The 17968-nt window shown below is 42.8% G+C and overlaps 2 protein-coding genes across 3 annotated transcripts in view; one reads left to right on the forward strand and one right to left on the reverse strand.

Moving 5' to 3' along the window:
- Positions 1-73: 73 nt before the first annotated feature.
- LOC131096281 (purpurin) lies at positions 74-9314 on the forward strand. Of its 2 annotated transcripts, XM_058044605.1 has the most exons (6): positions 78-383; positions 1302-1419; positions 2865-3001; positions 4364-4476; positions 5529-5741; positions 6896-9314. In XM_058044605.1, the coding sequence occupies exons 2-6, from the start codon at positions 1303-1305 to the stop codon at positions 6904-6906; spliced, it is 591 nt and encodes a 196-aa protein (XP_057900588.1). In that variant the 5' UTR covers positions 78-383; position 1302; the 3' UTR covers positions 6907-9314. The 2 variants fall into 2 exon arrangements, with proteins under 2 accessions (XP_057900587.1, XP_057900588.1); XM_058044604.1 differs by lacking the exon at positions 6896-9314 and having other exon boundaries at positions 74-383; positions 5529-5755.
- Positions 9315-9593: 279 nt separating this feature from the next.
- IDUA (alpha-L-iduronidase) overlaps positions 9594-17968 on the reverse strand; it is a 45893-nt gene continuing 37518 nt past the window's right edge. Inside the window, exons 9-14 of the mRNA XM_058043595.1 lie at positions 17753-17968; positions 17028-17149; positions 15664-15789; positions 14995-15071; positions 14101-14201; positions 9594-12532 (exon numbers count right to left, since the gene is read on the reverse strand). Coding sequence (XP_057899578.1) covers positions 12432-12532; positions 14101-14201; positions 14995-15071; positions 15664-15789; positions 17028-17149; positions 17753-17968 — 743 coding nt within the window. The 3' untranslated portion in view covers positions 9594-12431. The remainder of the gene's footprint in view (positions 12533-14100; positions 14202-14994; positions 15072-15663; positions 15790-17027; positions 17150-17752) is intronic.

Consider the following 17968-nt stretch of genomic DNA (forward strand, 5'->3'; position numbering starts at 1 on the left):
GTTTCTCTAATTAATGCTCTGTTCTTATTCTCCTAACATGTGTTAGAGACAGAAAGACTTCAATGAGACAAAGCAGTGGCACAATCAAATCATGAGATTTATTAGCTTTCTGGGCAGCTTTTCCCATTATGTAAAAGCTGTGTTTGTATTAGTATAGCAGTCAGACCCACCAGTGTGAGGATTACAGTTGGTTTTTACATAATGGATTATCCAAGATTAAGTGTTTTATTCAGGCACACGAGCAAAAATAACCAATTAGTGACTTTGTAGATTCCTTATTTAAAGGGAGCTGGAGGGCAATTGACACAAAACCCTCCTGCTACCTGCAGTCCAAAGACTGAAGCAGAGTAGTCTCAAGGATCTCCAACATCTCCACTCGGCAGGTAGGTCTCTCTTCAGCAGAGGTGGATGAGACTGGCATATCTTGCAGCAGGGAAATGCAGCTTGCATGGCAGCAGCTAGGAACAGCCTAGTGTTTCTGCATGGGTGTTTGGGCTCTGGGTTGGGAGCTCAGCTTGAATGGTGCTGACAAGTGTTAGATAACTGTTTTATCTTGGCATTAGGACAGGTATTCAGTGTCAAATACTCTGCAAGAATGTGTAATGAAGGTTCTCTCTTTCTGAAGTCTGAGAAACAAATATGCTAGCATATGGATGAGGTGGGATACCCCAGGAGAAAAACAGCCATGATCACCTAGTGGTTGTGGTGCAATGACAGATCAAGCCTCTAGAAAATTAATATTATTTGTCATGTTTGTTGAAGGAATGGTCAGAGGGCAGCCAATACCAAGGTGTGTTATGCCATTAGTGTGGGCACCCAGGAGAGGCCTGTTTTGGTGAGCAGAACTGGAGATAAAGAACATGGCTTTGCTGGCTTGAAAGCAAAGTGGACACTCACTGTGAAATAATTAGAAACAACATCTTTACAATGTACAGTGCTTTACCAGAGCTCATCAGAACATTTTTCTTGCTGTGAAAACAAAATTCAAAACATTTCAATTTTTTACCAAATCTTACTGACCTTATCCATAGTCTGGCTTGATTTATAATGCAAAAATACAATGAATTGCATTACTACTTCTGGCAAGCAAAATACTTCTCCAAAGTAATTGCCATCAATGTTCAGTTTTGGCTGAATTTAGGCACCACAATTACTCGGTATGAATGGAAGAGCTGGTTGTCAGTATCAATGGATAGTAGTATGGAAAAAAACTAGTCTTAAATGGTGGAAATGCATCTGTAGCACTATCTACCTCCATCTACTGCATGAAATAAACCCCCATGTTTGCTTTTGTCTTGCAGAATGAAATATGCACAGTATGTTTTCCTGGCCTCGGTCTTCTACACTGTTGAATATAGCCTAGCTCAGACCTGTGCAGTGGATTCTTTCTCTGTGAAAGACAATTTTGATCCAAAAAGGGTAATTATGGTTACTTCATAGTACATGTGCAGAAGCTTTACATATACACTGCTTTTCCAGATTATAAGCTTTGTTCATCTAAAGGGGTTCTTCACCAAAAAGCTAACTTCTTTCATATTCCGTGTTGCCAATGCTGTTCCTGTAGTTATCTCAGTACTGTTTAACCTTCTGAACACTACAGTAAAACTGGCCTTGAAAGCTAGGGATGTTACTAGAACTTATATTCTGTTAACTTGGCACAATTTTGAGCTTCAGGCAGTTCCGTGAAAGGAACAATTTAGATCTACATCAGAGAGGAAGCTCGAGCACAAGCCCTAGGGTACTTGCACCCATCATTAGTCATTCTTGGGAGTCACAGCAAATGGAAATCTTACCTAGTCTGCTATGCTGAGCAGTGACTCCTGTTTAAACACATCATTTGTGCTTCTGAGGAGAAAATGATGGCTAATCTGCTGTTGGAAAAGTCCAGACATGTGTCAGTACCTATGTTAATTAATGGTCAGCAAACACCACAGCTGTAGGGGCATCTGGGATGTGGCAAGCCCTTTGTCTATACAAGATTGGCTTTGCTTTGGTAACAAATCATGTCCAGGGAGAGCTTTGGGAATATCCCAGTTTAAAAAGTCAAAGTTTTTGCTCGGGCTCCTGTATTAGGAATCACGGCCTTGCAGGCTTAAGCACATAACTTGCCTAACAGATGTCATTAGCTTCACTGCAGAATCAGTTTTAACACCTAGCCAGCTCCTGCTCTTCTCAGCATTTCTACTGATAATGTTAACTTTTAAGGGTCTCCCTCTCTGTCAGTCACCTGTTAAGATCTTGTTTTCTTTTAACTAGATACTTCTTATACATTTTCAGGACCCATTTTTTGCATGAACATATTCTTTCTCTTAATCTGAGTCCATTTGTCTCTGCCATTACTCTCCCCAAAACACCCTCTCCATGTTCTGAGCATATAGTAATCATTTTCTGCTTTGCTGGGTAGGCCCTTTTCCCCATCAGAGATCAACTGTGGCCCGTGGCAGCCACAGAGGTTGTCTCTTGCCAGCTTGCTACAGTCCTTGTACCTGCAATTTGATATTGTTGAACTTGGTATGGTATTCCATGGAAGAGAAGGGGCTTGAACAGGGAAGAACCAGTCTGACTCTCAGAAGATGTGTTCGGATGGGAGATGCTTTTGGTGTGGGGTCACTGTGACAGGAATGTCTCACTTCACAAGGACTACACACACAGAGCAGTGCAGAGCTGCCAGACCCACTTCTTCTGGCACAGAGGCAAGGGTTCATCAGGCAGCACGGCAGCATCTGTGTGCTACATTCCCTCCTGACTCAGACTGGCTTTTATCATGCAGTGGGGAGTTAGAAAGGCACTTTGATTCACAAAATTGTTTTTGTGCTAATCTTGCCATGGTGGCTATTGCAGATATTAATGCACTTTCATGACAGTATGCAGGGAAATGGTATGCCCTGGCCAAGAAGGATCCAGAAGGCCTTTTCCTTCAGGACAACATCTCTGCTGAATACACTGTGGAGGAAGACGGCACAATGACGGCGTCCTCCAAAGGCCGAGTGAAGCTTTTTGGGTGAGCTCTCCTGACTTTCAACTCTAGCTGCTGGCATGAGGCACTGGATGAGGGGAACATGGATGATGATCAACCCTGAGCACACAACATGGCTGAGTTTTCATCATCAAAATGGGAAGTTTAGCTAAAGTATCAGATTAGAAGATAGAGGTTAGACACTTTTGAGATTGTTCACAGCCTGTCACAAAACTACTGCATAAAGTTAATTATTAAGTCAAATCTTGATTGATGGAATGGTTAGATAAATAAATTGCAATCAAGTAAAGGACCTAATGAAGGCTGTCAAGATGCAAGATTTCTGAGAAAAACTTGTGGTTAACTCTTAAATGTAATTGCAATGCCTGAATGGACAGATGGCAGGAAGCTTAGAGTTTTGCCTGTTGGTCATGATTACTACAAGGAATTACGGCATGTAAAGAGATTAAATAGCTTTCTGAGTGCAAAAGAGAAAATCTGTGGCTTCCAATATGCTAGCACTAGCAGGTGGCTATGAACCTTGTACATCTTAACAGTGCAGCGCTCCAAGATATTTTGGGAATGGGCAAATGAGGTTTTGCAGGCATGCCATACTGTGCAAGGGGGAAGATGCATGAAAGGACTCTTCAAAAAACAAATGGGGTCTCAAGGCTGCTGCAAATTTTATTTCTGTAAAGGTAGGATAAGAGAAAGCCCAGCCTGAGCAAGGAAGGGAACGAAGACCCTTCCACTGTTTCACTAATCCAGGTAATGCTTGACAAAGAATGTTGAAATGCGGATGGCATTCAAAGCAAAGAGATACCAAACAGAGAAGGGCATTGTAACAATGGACACCCACAGGGTTCTCAAAGGCTCTGTGACAGCTTTTCACCAGCTTGGCAGAGGAGCTGTAACTATTACTGTGCTTGTAACAGACATTCCTGTGCCCATACTGCCAGGAAGGGATAGACAGGGCAGAGCCAAGTCCCTGCCTCTTCCTGGGGCACATCTACTGAGCCCAAAAGATCCCAAATGCAGGTGAGCTCACCCTGCAGACTGCTAGCAGGAAGCCAAGAAACAACGTTCATTATTGTGCTTGGTGTCTGTCTGCTTGTACAGAAATGGGTGGCAAAAATCTTACTGAACTGAAGGAGGATACTGCTCCAGCCACAGCATAGCCTTACAGCAGCTGGGGACCAGAGGGCAGCAGCAATCACTGGCTGTGGATTGATGTGTGTTTGGGGGGTGTCACAGATTTTCATCACTTAATGACATTAATTAGTGACTTTGCATTTAGAAAGGCCATGCCCCATGCCTGAGGGACTTGTACCCAAGCCCTGAGAGGACACCCATTTGAAGTTCTCATGCTGCCAGGTTTTATCTTGAATGTTATGGATCTCGTTGCAGTTTCTGGGTGATCTGCGCTGACATGGCTGCTCAGTACACAGTACCTGACCCAACCACTCCAGCAAAAATGTATATGACCTACCAGGGACTGGCCAGCTACCTCTCCAGTGGTGGTAAGTTAAATTCTCCAGCCCCCTGACACTTTTCAGTTGCTGAGGATTTTGTCAATTACAGCTGTCCAGATGTGCATTTCCACATATAAGCAGGAAAAACAGTTCAGCTGGGATTGCTCCAAGCTCCCCTGAAACATCCTTTTAGGGAGAGCATGCTTTATCCAAGCAGTGCATTTTATCTCCACAGAACGGGCAGCATCCAGAGGCTCCCCACACATCCTTCTCATACACTATATATGTTAACAAGGAGGCTTACAGGCTTTGGGCCACACACAATGGGTTCTGTACAGCCAATTGTGGTGTTCAACCTAGGGAAGCCATTCTTCCTGGGGCCCACTGTGGGCATTTTGGAAGTGCTGAGGTCAGTTGCCCCTGTACTCCCCATAGCTAAACAGAGGAGACACGTAGACCCACAGCTGCACCCCAGCAACCCCCAGGACTCATTTCAGAGAGACACAGCTGGACTCAAAGAAATGGAGCTGTTAACTCAAGTGTACCTTTAAAACCGCTCATGCTGAACGTTACATGCCCTTCAAAGTCCATCTTTCATGCCCAAGCCTCCCACAGCTGCAGTTCCTCAGCTGTGGAAGTTGGGGAGGACTTCTAAGGTGTAAGAAAGAAGTACATTACCTTAGTACTGGCAGATAAGCCACACCGAAAAGAACTAAGTAGAGAAAGGCTAGGAAACAGGAGGAATGTTTTACTGAGGCCTCCTGCATAGGAAATGTATGTCCTTCCTTCCACCATGCTTGATCAAGCAACATAAAGAGGTATGTTTTCATTGAAAACCTAGAAAATCCTAGTCCTCCTAATACCTTTAGCCTAAGAAACAAAAGGTGAAAATGCACCAAGCATCGTGGGGAAAATCATGGTCTCAAGATGCCCTGTGCTTGTCCCAGTTCTTCCCCTCATGGCGTGGAGATAAGCTGGATGTGTGACGTGATTATAGATCCTTTGGAAAGCTATCCCTAACACGAGTTTGCCACCTCCCTGCTGAAGGATCCACCTCTGCTCTGTTGTGCCCACTGTGACAAAGCTGTGTGTTGTTTCAGGGGACAACTACTGGGTGATTGACACTGACTATGATAACTATGCCATCACCTATGCCTGCCGCAGCCTGAAGGAGGACGGCTCCTGTGACGATGGCTACTCCCTGATCTTCTCGCGCAACCCCCGTGGCCTCCCCCCAGCCATCCAGCGCATTGTGCGCCAAAAGCAGGAGGAAATCTGCATGTCTGGCCAGTTCCAGCCTGTGCTCCAGTCAGGTACTTCAGCCTAATTAGCAAACTCACTGAGTTGCACACGTGATTGCATTTTCTGTTAATGTGACAGAACTACAGCAAACACAGCTGTTCTTTTTTAGTAACCTTTTCCTCATGTTAGATCTAGTAGGAAAAGAGCTACAAAGGGAAATCCATAAAAGAACAAGATTGCCTTAAGATTGCTACTTACCGGAATCCTGTGTGTTGAACCTGGTACACTACCAGATGAAGATCAGCCTTGTTACTGTAGTAGACAGTACAGGAATGGATGCAACAAGCCGGGGTTTCTGCACCTGGAAATCCTTGTCCTGGCCACTTGCATAATAGCATCTTACCATGGGTCCATGCAGTGTCCTCCAGGAAAAGATGAAAAGGTGCCTCCAGGAAGGACCATTCTCGCCCTCAGTTCCATCATGACTTGTGTCCTGTGTGGTCTGAGTAGCAGGGATGAGGGGCTCTGAGCAGCATTTCTGACTGCGTCAGCTGGCAGTGGGAGTCAGCAGCTGCTCCACATACATGTAAACAGACCATGTTTAAAGCCCATTTTGGGAACATTTTTCTGGAGGTACAGGAATTGATCTTCTAGTTCAAATGCTGCCCATGAAATAGGCGGACACATTTTTAGGGCTCTGCAGAAGGCAGAAATTCTTCTTTGCTGGCCGTTGAGCACTCACACTCTTCACAACCTCACCTACCTGGCCTGGAAGTTGACCCTTTACCAAGCCACATAGCACATGTGCTCTGCACTGTGGCACAAGGAATGGCAGCTAAAACCTCCTGAACAGCACATTGTTGTGTCAGCCAGTCCTCCACTACAGAGCAGGTACTGGCATCACCCAAGGCCATGGCCTGGGCATCCCTGCCCCACAGCGCTCTGTACTGCTCCCTGTAGCAGAGGGAAGGCAGCTGGTTTGCAGGGTCATGGATTGGTCCTCAGGAAAGCTAAAAGCCCATGGCTAGCTAGGAAAGGCTGCCTGTGTCTGTGCCAATAGACAGAGAGAAATGCAAACTTTTGTACCCTGCCTCCTAGTCTTGTACTGTGATTCAGAAGTACCCCAGGAGGGTTGTAGTTACAGTTTCAGTGGAGATTTAATGGCTATTAAAGCCCTTTGCAAATTTACTTACACAGACTAAAGTTTACTTTTCTTTCTTTCCAGGGGCCTGCTAAAAGTACGCTTCTGATCCTATCCTTAAGCACAGAAACCAGACCTCTTGGTCTTGAAGTTGCCACTCAACTAATAATTTTAAAAAATCATAGTATGGAATAGTGTGTTTTTCCTGAAAAACACATGAAAATATTGGGGGATCTTTAAACAGTGTGCAATATAATAGTGATATTTGAATTTTCAAGGGAATACCTAATGTGGCATTTGTCAATAAATGTTTTGGAAAAAAAGGCACGTCTGAAACTGGTTTTTATTGCCTGTTGTCCTGTCTGTTGGGGAGCAGAAGCACTGAGGATGCTCACTGAGGAGCAGTGAGACAGCAGCAAGGGTGCTCCCAGCACAGGTGGGGCAGTGTCACTCCCCAGCTCTGAACAGGGCAGGCAGGGCAAGGATGGTGAGAGGGGCACGTCCCCTGACTGGGCTGATTGTCGGACACCAGCATGGTGACAGGGTAAACTCTAGGATTCACCTAGAAAGTGCAGCCAGTGAGGGCAGCAAGGCACAGGGCAGTATGCAGGCACATCACAGAGACAGCTCCAGCCAAAAACAGGACTTAAGAGCACATCTGAGGCAGAGCTACCTGCAGCAAAGTTCCCAAGGGGAGAACCACAAATGCAATAAAACAGATGCTACTTTCAATGACAGTGGACAATGCTTTAAATGAGCAGGTGCTTGCATTTCTAATGGCATTAACAGTAATTTGCTCCTCTCTGCCTTGATTATCCAATTTTCAGTATCTGAAAGGTATAGAACTGAAAGATATAGCATGGACTGGGTTTATGGCAAAGAATTTCACAGATAGAGAAAGCCAAAGAAGAGCACCTGGAAATCTCCACGTAGAAAAAGGGTAACCTGAGTCAGTGTCATTGACATGCATTTTCCACTGCTTTTAGTAAAACCACATTCACCTTGTGTTTCCTAATAATAAAAATCCAGTCTAGAACACCCCAGTATCCTGCAGTTTATCAACTACACAAATTTTTACAAGTTATAATTACCAAGCACTGAGGTAAGACCAAGCTGAACAGCCCCTGCCCCTGAGGCTTCAAAAAGGTGTGTGGAACAAGGCTGATATTGACTGAAGACCCTCAGAGCACTACAGTGTTAAACAGCTGCAAGATGCTTGCACAATCTTATCCACAGTAACCAGAAAGAGTATGGAAAGTAGAGACACTCTCCAGGACCACAGACATTATCCCAGGGATGCAGTGAAGTCTCTCAAACTTGTATTTCCCAGGATTTCCTGGCAATACTCGTAAGGCTCTCAACCCGCTTGAACAAACATGTCCTTGCTCCTCAGGTCTAGGGAAAGTTACCCTGACAGAGAACAAGATTGGGAGCTACCACCTAAGGCTAAGGACAGAAACAGAGGAGCACTAGCAGGAGCACTAGCTAACAAAACCCCATACAGACAGAGAACTACTCAGTGTTGAAAAAATATCAGCCTTTTCTGCTGGACTAAGTGCAAGGTCAGTGCATTGATTGAATGTTCTCCACTTCCACCTTTCTCCCAGCAGGAAGTATTGGAGTGGAATCTGTGACCTTAGGACTTGTATAACAACTGATTAGACAGCACTAACCCTTAGCTGAAGAAGCATGGCCTTTGGCCAAAACTGTCAGACCAACACTACCAGTCTTAGAGAAGTGGGATTTTTTAATGTCTATGGTTATACTAATTGTATGACCAGAGCAGATGAGAGTTGTAGCAACAAGATACAAACAATATGCAGGACCCAGTGCATCTGCTTGGTGTAGTCTGTCCAGACAAGATAGGTAGTGCAATTCCTCTTTAGCCACACGAGGCAAAGCCTGCAGGATCACAGAAATATAGAGGTGATTCTGGTTGAATACACCATGGTTGAGTTCACGTGCCCCAATAATTGTACTTAGGGGGGAGTATGTCTCCATCAGGACCACAAGCAAGTCCTCAATGTATGATGTGGTAAGTTAATGAACAGATGGGAGCTACATCATATCCATTTGTCTCTAATAACTGCAGGAAATGTGAAGAGACTTACAGTACTCTTGAAATTCTGTTGAGTTCAACATGAAACACCTCAGGTACATCTACAGGCAGACATCTGTCCGCTGTTTGAGCTGGTTGATGAAAAGCAATCTATTATTCCTGGGTTTTAAGTGCGTGTATAGGTCCCAAGTCATAATCTCTATCCTGCACAAACTTTCCACTAACAAGACAAAATAAAAAAATTGTTTATACATGAAAAGGACTGTTGTTTTGTCCTCAGAAGGTCCTTTAGTGCTGGCAGAAAGACTATGACTGCGCAACAGCAGGAGGGACTCTGCAAGGATATTGTCCTTCAAACACCAGTGAACCTCCTCCAGCAAGGACACTGTGAATGCTGAGATCAGAGACTATGATACCATCTTGAGTTAGACCAGTTTTCCCTGGGCTGTGACAATCTGAGACAATCTATGAGACAATCATATGAGACAAAACTGAGACAATCTATGCCTCGACATTTTTTATGTTTCAATGACATGTAATGTTGGAATTTCCCCAAGTCGAGCTATTTTACCCCTTGTGCTGGTAGTCACAGTGAGCAGCTGCATGGTACTTGGTCGCTGGCTGGAGTTCAAATATGACAGTCCTTGAGAATAGTCTTTACTTTAAAGATTAAGTTGAAAGTAGAGTTGTAAGCAGTTTCTACAACACAATGATCAGATCTTGTTTTTACATGGTTCATGTGAAAGATTAATAACCAGTTTTATTTGCTCTCACAAAAGATGGTAACAAATGTAGCATATACACAATTAGACAATGTAAAATACTCAGCTGAAAGGTTCTTTCAGTTGCAAATGGTTATATAGCCTCACAAGCTTTTGTTTCAAGCACAGGCAAATAATTCCATGTTGCAGTTACATATTCTTATTTGGATTAATGAACAGCAAAAGACATACATGAGCGCTCTGCAGCCTTGCTTTGGTTATGATACTACAGAACTACTAAGCACCTGCTATTCACACCTGGTGCTATAGATACTTGGCACTTCTGAAAACTCACACAGTAATGGGGGGCTGATCACTACATATAACAGAGGAGATTAGTTAAACATGCAATTTTGGAAACACTATCAGAGTCAGCAACAGATGGTTACAGAAATCTTAAGTTTCAAGTACTAAATAGCGTTTTTCTGTAGACATTAAACGATGAAAAAAGAAAACGCCATTTCAAAAACTTTTATAATTTGTTAGAAATAAACTCATACCTGGAAATACCAGCTTCTCTTCTCTCTCTTGTTAATACATGCTCTTTTCTTAAAGGAATGAGTTTATATCATAGCAGCAAAGAAGATTTTCAGAAGAAATCTTCTATTTTTCATGGTTTGCACATCTATATATTTTCATCCCTGCATAACAAAATCAATACTATTCACTACAGCTATGTTTCTTCTTTTTTTTTTTTTTCCGTTTTTTTTTTTTTTTTTTTAATACACCTGTAACTAGTACATAGTCCTTGGTTTGATAAAGACTGCTATATTCTGATTGCCAGGGTGGGAAAATTTTAAAGCAGAAGGGCTACTCAGGTAGGACATCTTAACACACTAAACTGTCCACTCAAGCTCCTACATCTTCCTCTGCTCCAGACACACTAAAATCTCTCAAGACCCTATACTTAGTATTTCTCTAAATAATTTCATTTGTTGTTCCACCTCATGCTAGCAAAACAACATGTGTTAACCGCTAGATTTTACTTAACTCTGTACAATGGTTCTTCACTCAGGGGCAATTATCACAAGTTTAAAATGTATTTTTACTATCTCTATGCAAGTAGAATGTCTCAATAACTTTTCTTAAATTTAGAGGATTCAATTCAGTAGGATCCATGGCCGTTTCCTGTTCTGCCTGTACAGACAAGGAATTGGAGGACTAGGATGCGCTAAGTGCCCCTTATTAAAACTCAAATGAGGCAAGAAATATTTCATCTGAATTCTGTGACAGAATAAGTCTTTTAAAGCTAATTTTCAGTAAAAGCACTTGAACAAATAATCAGCAAGTAAGGAGATACAAGGCCACTTTCACATGCACTGACTTTTTGCATGTTTCTTTTCTGTGCTGTAAGAGTTGAGGGTATTTGAGGTAGTTCAGCTCTCTCCTACTGGGCACTTCTCTTTTTCTGAGACCTGAATGTTTCATCAAATATGCAGTTTTTGTTGTTATGTTGGTGAGGTGGCTGATGTCAGCAAAGAGAGCAGTAGGGGATTTGTTTGTGTGACAAAGGCACTCCTCTTATGGAAAACACTCCAGCTGTTTTCACTGGCATTATCCTTCTCTCTGCAAGCCTGTTAAAGGCACAGCTCAAACTGTGCCAGTTGTGAAAAGAGAAGAATAAAGCAGCACCCCTGCAATTTCAGGGAACTTTGCTGTTTACATAAAGTGTTTGGCACCTGCAAGCACAGCCAGTGGTGATCTGTAGCCCGTGATCTTGGGCTATCACACGCTCACGTACATGCTTTGCAAAGCACGGGAGCTCAAACTGTTCTTTGTTAATTTCCTAAGTGTCCTAAGTAGTAGCCCTGCTACATTCAAGTGTGTGCTGTCCCGTCATACGAAGACACAAAGGCTCTAACTAGTGTTTCAGCTTTCTCCTGGCTATGCAGAGCTGAGTGACCACTTACTGAGGGGAGGTGTTAGCTGTAAGGGCTGAAGGACACCAGGCTAGGTGACAGCAATGGAGAGAAAGAGGGACTTTCAGGCTCAGAGCCTCTACCACAAACGGGCAGCAGCTGGTGGCCAAAGTGCAAACAGGTGACTTGGAGAAAAGCACAAAAGAGAAAAGGCAGGAGGCTAGGGCTTTCTGTGCCTTCTCCCCTCTGAGAATGAGCTGATACCCCTGCCTCTGCCTATAGGAAACAGCTCTAGCACCCATGTAATGGTCACAAATACAGAGAGAGCTGGGTGGAAACACCTTTGTGAGAGAGTGAAAAACCTCATACACCTGAAGACGTGGCAAGCATTCTGAAATAACCCACTGTGACTAACCAGCCAAAGGAACTAAGGGATCCTTTACTTCATGTTCTGAATGTGTCTTGTCACTGTGCACTTTTCCATCAAACCATTAAGTCAAGACTGGCTAGCAGCTCAGGCAGCCAGTTCACTCTCAGACAGGTCCTCCATGTGCCTTTGCTACCATCCTCACCCACACAGTGAAGCCAGGGTTCTGTTCCTGCTACAGTTTGTGACCTCTAAAAATCTTAGCTTGCCCTGGCTGTTAAAAAGTGAAAAAGGGGGGAATAATAAATGTGTATTCCCATAATTCCTAGTTATCCAGGCGGAATCCCTGTCCTACGGTAGCCTCTTACCAGTTGCAGTTGTAGCTGTTTGATAATGCTGTCTTTTGTGCTGTGAAGAGTTAACAGGGGCAGTTGCTTCTAACTTGCGTTCCTAACTTCATCAGGTCGTTACCATACACCCTCCTCAGCCTGGGAGGAGTTTATTTTTCTGGGAAGTTGTCATTAGCAAGGAACATACACCACTCTGACACCAAGCCAGGCACCACTCTTCAGCATCACTTGAAAGCTTCAATGTACCCCACGGGAAGAGAGGGCAGGCCTGCCTTCCCCCAGTAGTCAACGGCACGCACTCTGTAAAAGCCGGAGACTGAGCTTCCTGCAAATGAAAAGGTTAGAAATGGTCACTGGGAAACGCTGGCACCTGTGGGACTGGGAGGATGTGAAGCAGGCACTACTCCTGTAAAATGTAAGTTCGTGGAACAGGCTGGGGAAATCAGTTCTGCATCCTACGTAAGTGTGTCTGTTTCTGTCTGATTAAAAATGATAACAAATTCCTTGTGGCCAAGTACTGACTTTTTTATCTTGTTTCACCAAGGAAGTCCTCTCTACTTACTTGGATTAGCAAGTACAGCTACAGCACTGCTATCCCAGCAGCTCCTTTGGAAGAAGGCTGTGACATCTGCAACACACAATTACTAATTTCCTTTTTTTCCAACTTACTTTTCTGCCTGAATTTTGCCTTTGGAACAGGTTATGTGGGGACAGTTTCAAAAAAGAAGAAGAACAAGAAACACACCGGCTGACTGAAAACCCTCTGCTCTACTCAGGAAGCAGCACCACTTACTTTAAAGGTATGTGAACTGATCTTCTGTTTTGCTGCTTTTTATCCTCGATCCAGTTCAAAGAATACAGCTTTCCCCAGCAGAATCTTTGAACACACAAGTAATATAAATTTGGGGGTATTTTATCTAATTAATTGATTTTTATATATGTTTTAGTGTTTTAATTTTAGGAAAAAAAGAATGCCAGAAATAATGGGTGAGGAGGAAGTTCCTAGCAATAAGGACTAACTGAGACATGATATTTTTTCAATTAGTCTTTTTTGTTGCTGTTTGTTTTGAAACAAACTATTAAAACTGGTATATAATATTATAGTATAATAATGAATAATAACTTCAGAGATTTGTCATAGCCAAGATTTAAAGTCTTTGCTTGCTAACATTGCATAAATAGCTCTGAACTTTTATTATGCCATCACTGCTGATGTTAAGGCTTTCTCAGGGTAAGATAAGCCCTTGTTTCTGGTAAAAACATCTCTCAACTGCTTTTTAATAGTATCACTATAAGGCAAGGTTTGTCTGTGGTTCACTCAGCTCTCATCAGTGCTTATCATCAATATTTGTTGGATGGTCATGTTGCAGACTAGACAGCATTTGCTTAAAAAAGAAAAAAAAAAACAAACAAAAAACCAACAACCACCACCCTCCACCTACAGATAAACAAAAAAACACCCAAATAAAACATCAGTATCTTCCTTTACTTGGATGTTTCATCTGAGTAAACTTCTATTGCAAGGTCTGGTCATGGGTTTTTGTGGGGTGCTTTGTTATAATTTTGCATATTTTTACATCAGCTACAAATTGTTACTTAACTTCTCAGGGACCTTGCCAGGCCTGCAGCTCAGTGACTGGCTTTTGTGATAAGGAATTACCCATGACATATCACTAATAATGTCCTCATGACTACTTGTTGATCTCTGTTTGTCCTTGAAAATAAGTCTCTTACTGAGAATACAATCCTAAAGGAGGGGATGCGCTCTTATCTGTGAGGGACTGTGTGTTACTTGCAAGTTACCTACCTTCAGTAGTTACTAAACAATGGCTCACAAACTCATTATGGCAATATCACATGACAGATTACCTAATGTGAGTATTCTTGCCATACCTGGACTGTAGACCCAGAGAGTGAATATTGTGTCTTTGGTATTAATCCGCTGGTACACTTTTCCATCTGATGAGAATTCCACTTCAAATGTCTTTATACACCTAGAAAAGAGAACCAGAGAGGTTTGTAATTACAACTGACAATACATGAACTCTCAAATACTATGAAAAATCAGGGCTATATCAACAAGTAGGACAAAAATAAGAAATGTTCAGTTGATTCATTCCTGCCAAATGTAGGATGGAATTAATTGGCACTATTAGGAAGAACCAGGGCTCCAACAGCCTCAGAAAAACATCTAGACTGACTTGCTGCTTTGGGTATACGCAGCATCACAAAATGTCACGCATCTTTCACTCAGACACCAGGATTATCAAGAATGAAGAATCTAGGGATACTGGCTTGAAAAGGACCTAAGTCCTTTTACCTTCCTGAGGTAATCTATTTGTAACTGGATCACCTTTCATAGTTCACATATAGAGGGTTTCAAGTTGAGTTGAGCTTGCTGAAGAAAGCAACTGGAGGTTTTCTCTTCCAGTTCATATCCCTTACAGAGATGTCTAAGATCCCACTTAGGCATCTGCTGATAATGTAACCTCTACCATGAATCTTCCTGTCTGCTATGCTGAATAGAATCCCCTCAGAAAAGCCACTGAATGCTGGTGACCAACAGGCAGATTCCTTTGATCAGGCCACAGATTAGGCAGGGTTGCTTTTCACAGTTTGTGCACACAGGTCCTACAGTTCACTTTTCAGACAAATGCACTGTATCATCTATCAAGGAGCAACAATTCATTAATTTTTGACCTTGTTTTACTCTGTAGAGCTTGTGGAAAGTTAGGGACTAGTATGTTGGTAACTCATTTGTATCAATTTTATTTTAAAGCCACTTACTTTGACTTAACACAGTCGTCATCCCACAGCACAATGACCTGCCCCTTTGTTAGAGGGATCAAATGAACACCAGTCACCTGTCCAAAGACACAAGCCCATGTAAAAAAACTGTACAAACTAATCAGCCAGGTCAAATTTCCGTGTTCATCCTTCCATACTAATTATTTGCTTTGATTTTTTTCCATTGAGATCAAGAAACAAAATTCTTCGCTCTGTAGCTTTTTGCAGTCCATGTCTCCCACTCATCAACCCTGCAGAGGACCGTCAGAGGCTCTGGGCACCACTATGAACATGGGTGAGACTGAATGAGCAGAAACAGATGTCTAATATGGAGGCTATTCCATTTTTTGCTTTAGCTCTCAATTAACTTGTCAATCCTTGTAGCATACTATGTGATTTTTAAAGAGATACTGCACTTTTCAGTACTGTTTTACTAATTTCTCACCATGGGAATTTTCATTCATCTTAGTGATGGCTCCTATCACTTGCTATGTAGTACTTTGTCTTGAATTACATCTTTGAGAGCCTTCTCATCAAAAGAGAGAAGAATTGTTTATTTACTAATTCTTACACTTTTAACAATAAATTAATTCGATGATCTTCTTCTAAGATTTAAGGCAGGAAGCAGTTTCAGTTTTGATGTGTCTAATGGTAGAATACAACACATACTTGATCAGGAGCTGATCTGGGTCTTGCACAGATGTGGATAAGAAAGACTGAGGGTACGGGAAAGTCTTGCTTCAGTGTCAGGATGCCAGCTTCAGGAAATGGAAATGGACCTGTTACCAGTGGGTCCTGCAGAGCCAAAGAGTAGTGTTGTGAAAAGTCTTTCATTACAGCACCTAAAGACCAACTGTTAAACCAGTGTAAAGTGCTTGTGTATTAACTTTAGGACTCTAAATTTCCAATAGAGTTGGTACTGTTAATGCTTACAGGCATCAAAGTTCTCCACACTCGGAGAACTTGTTTTCCAGCTCCTCAGGAAAAAGAGGGTTGGCCCAGCTCACAAGTTGGGTTGACCACAAATGCCCTTAGGCACATTCTGTCACTTCTGTAACCTCCCACAGACGCCTTTCAGGCTAGAGGTCTTTACAAACCATGGCCCCATCTCTTCCCAGTGTGCAGAACAAGCTATTGCTAGCTACAACAGCTACATGGCTGGTCTCTGGGGATGAGGCTGTACCAGACAGCCAAGAGCATGTACAATCTTGCTGCTGCCCTTTTTAAGGAAGAGCTGATGTCTCCTACAATGTCCCACAGGCCTTAGCAATAGTCAGTTGTGGTGACTGGGAAGAGAAGACACAGTACTCTGTACTGAAGTCAGAAAGTGAGTACTGTCTGTGGGCCCTGAAGGGGATGAAGATGACCTCTGTTTTTAACCTGGGAGTCTGAATGCATTGGGGAAACTATGGGAGGGGGAGCTGAAGCGACAGGCTGCTCTCATATGCTCACATACAGTAAGTAATCTCTGCATAGCTTTCATCCATAGGGAGGAGAGGACTTCTCAGAGAAGACTGACTCCTTAATTATCTCTATGGTGCATTCAGCACTAGTGAGGATGAGGGAAAATTGTCAATCTCCATGTGAGCCCCTCAGTTTTCTGAACTTGCACTGGGCAGTTTTCACCTCAGGGAGGTGTTTGTTTTCTACTATTAATGGGGTTCATTTCAACCTTCTAATGCAGCAATTTGGCCATTCTGTCATATACACAGGGCCATGTGACTTACCTTAGCAGATGGAACAGAAAGAGCCTCAAAGCCCACTGAATATTCAGAGAGAAGGCAGAACTTCCCCAGGAGCAACTGCCTCCTTATTTTATGGGTAGGCCCAGAGTGAAGAGGTTGTATAACACAAACACCAAGGCATAAGCTGTGTGTGAGCTACACTTTTCTGCAGGACTGCAAGTGAATTTTTGTGTGGATATAAAAAGTGAATGACTGTGGGCTAAGGAAATTTTTGTTAGAGGTCTGATTTGTTGTATTTTTCACAAGCACTTTACTCGTACAACACTTCAAGCAAACACATAATCGTACCTCAGCATCCCTTATTTGCTGGAACTGCTCTGGAGAAGGAAAGTCAGGGCTTCCTAGGTTCTTCCACTTCAGATAGGGATTGGTTTCGTTGTTATCCATGTAATATGTCACATACACCATCTCTGTAGGAGGTGAGACAAACAAAAGTAGTAAACTCTTTACTTGGATTTAAAGATTAACAAGAATAAATTTAGCAGGTGTGTAAGTCTACCTTTTCAAAACTGATTTCAGCACTTTGGAGCCTAACTTCCACTGGAAAGTCCCACAGCTAGGACTCTCATGAGGCTGTACAAGTTACATTTGCCAAGTTTACCTTTCAAACTATTACTTCCACAACCAGAACCAAAATTCTCTTTTTGCATGCATTTGTTGGGTAACTCAGTCAGCTGTGCAATTGTGTGTTCGTGTTGGCTGTCTTGGAGGCATCTCATAAAGGGAATTGTTACTTGGCAATATCCAGCCAAGTACACTGAGATCAGTAGTTTTCCAGAAAGGTAGCACTTGGCAGTTGCTATTAAAGGTGGGATTAAAGTGTAGGCATTAGGAACCTTTCAAAGAAGGACACCATTATATCTCAGAAAATCTAGGAGTGCACAAAAGATGACAGAGGAAGCTAGAAAATTAAATTCACTCTTCCAATGAAAGGCAGTTCAGTAGAAGTTTTCCAGCTGATATTGCCTGTTAAAGATCACTCAATATGAGCTGTCTACATGGTATTTGTTTACCTCTATGTTTGGGGAAGTGGGTGGCATTCACTGTGACCGTGCTGATGTTAGATGAAGTCCTGTTATCCTCACTTGAATACATCAGTACTGTAGCTTGCCAGCTATCTGAGGGCTGCGTCTCACTTGGGGTGTGCACAGATGCCAGCACTCCAACTGTGCTATTTTGAGCGCCTTCATCTCCACTGATCTTCACTTCAGCAAAAATCTGCTTTTCTC

This window comes from Melospiza georgiana, chromosome Z (genome assembly GCF_028018845.1).
Source record: "Melospiza georgiana isolate bMelGeo1 chromosome Z, bMelGeo1.pri, whole genome shotgun sequence".
In the NCBI taxonomy this organism is placed as follows: Eukaryota; Metazoa; Chordata; class Aves; order Passeriformes; family Passerellidae; genus Melospiza; species Melospiza georgiana.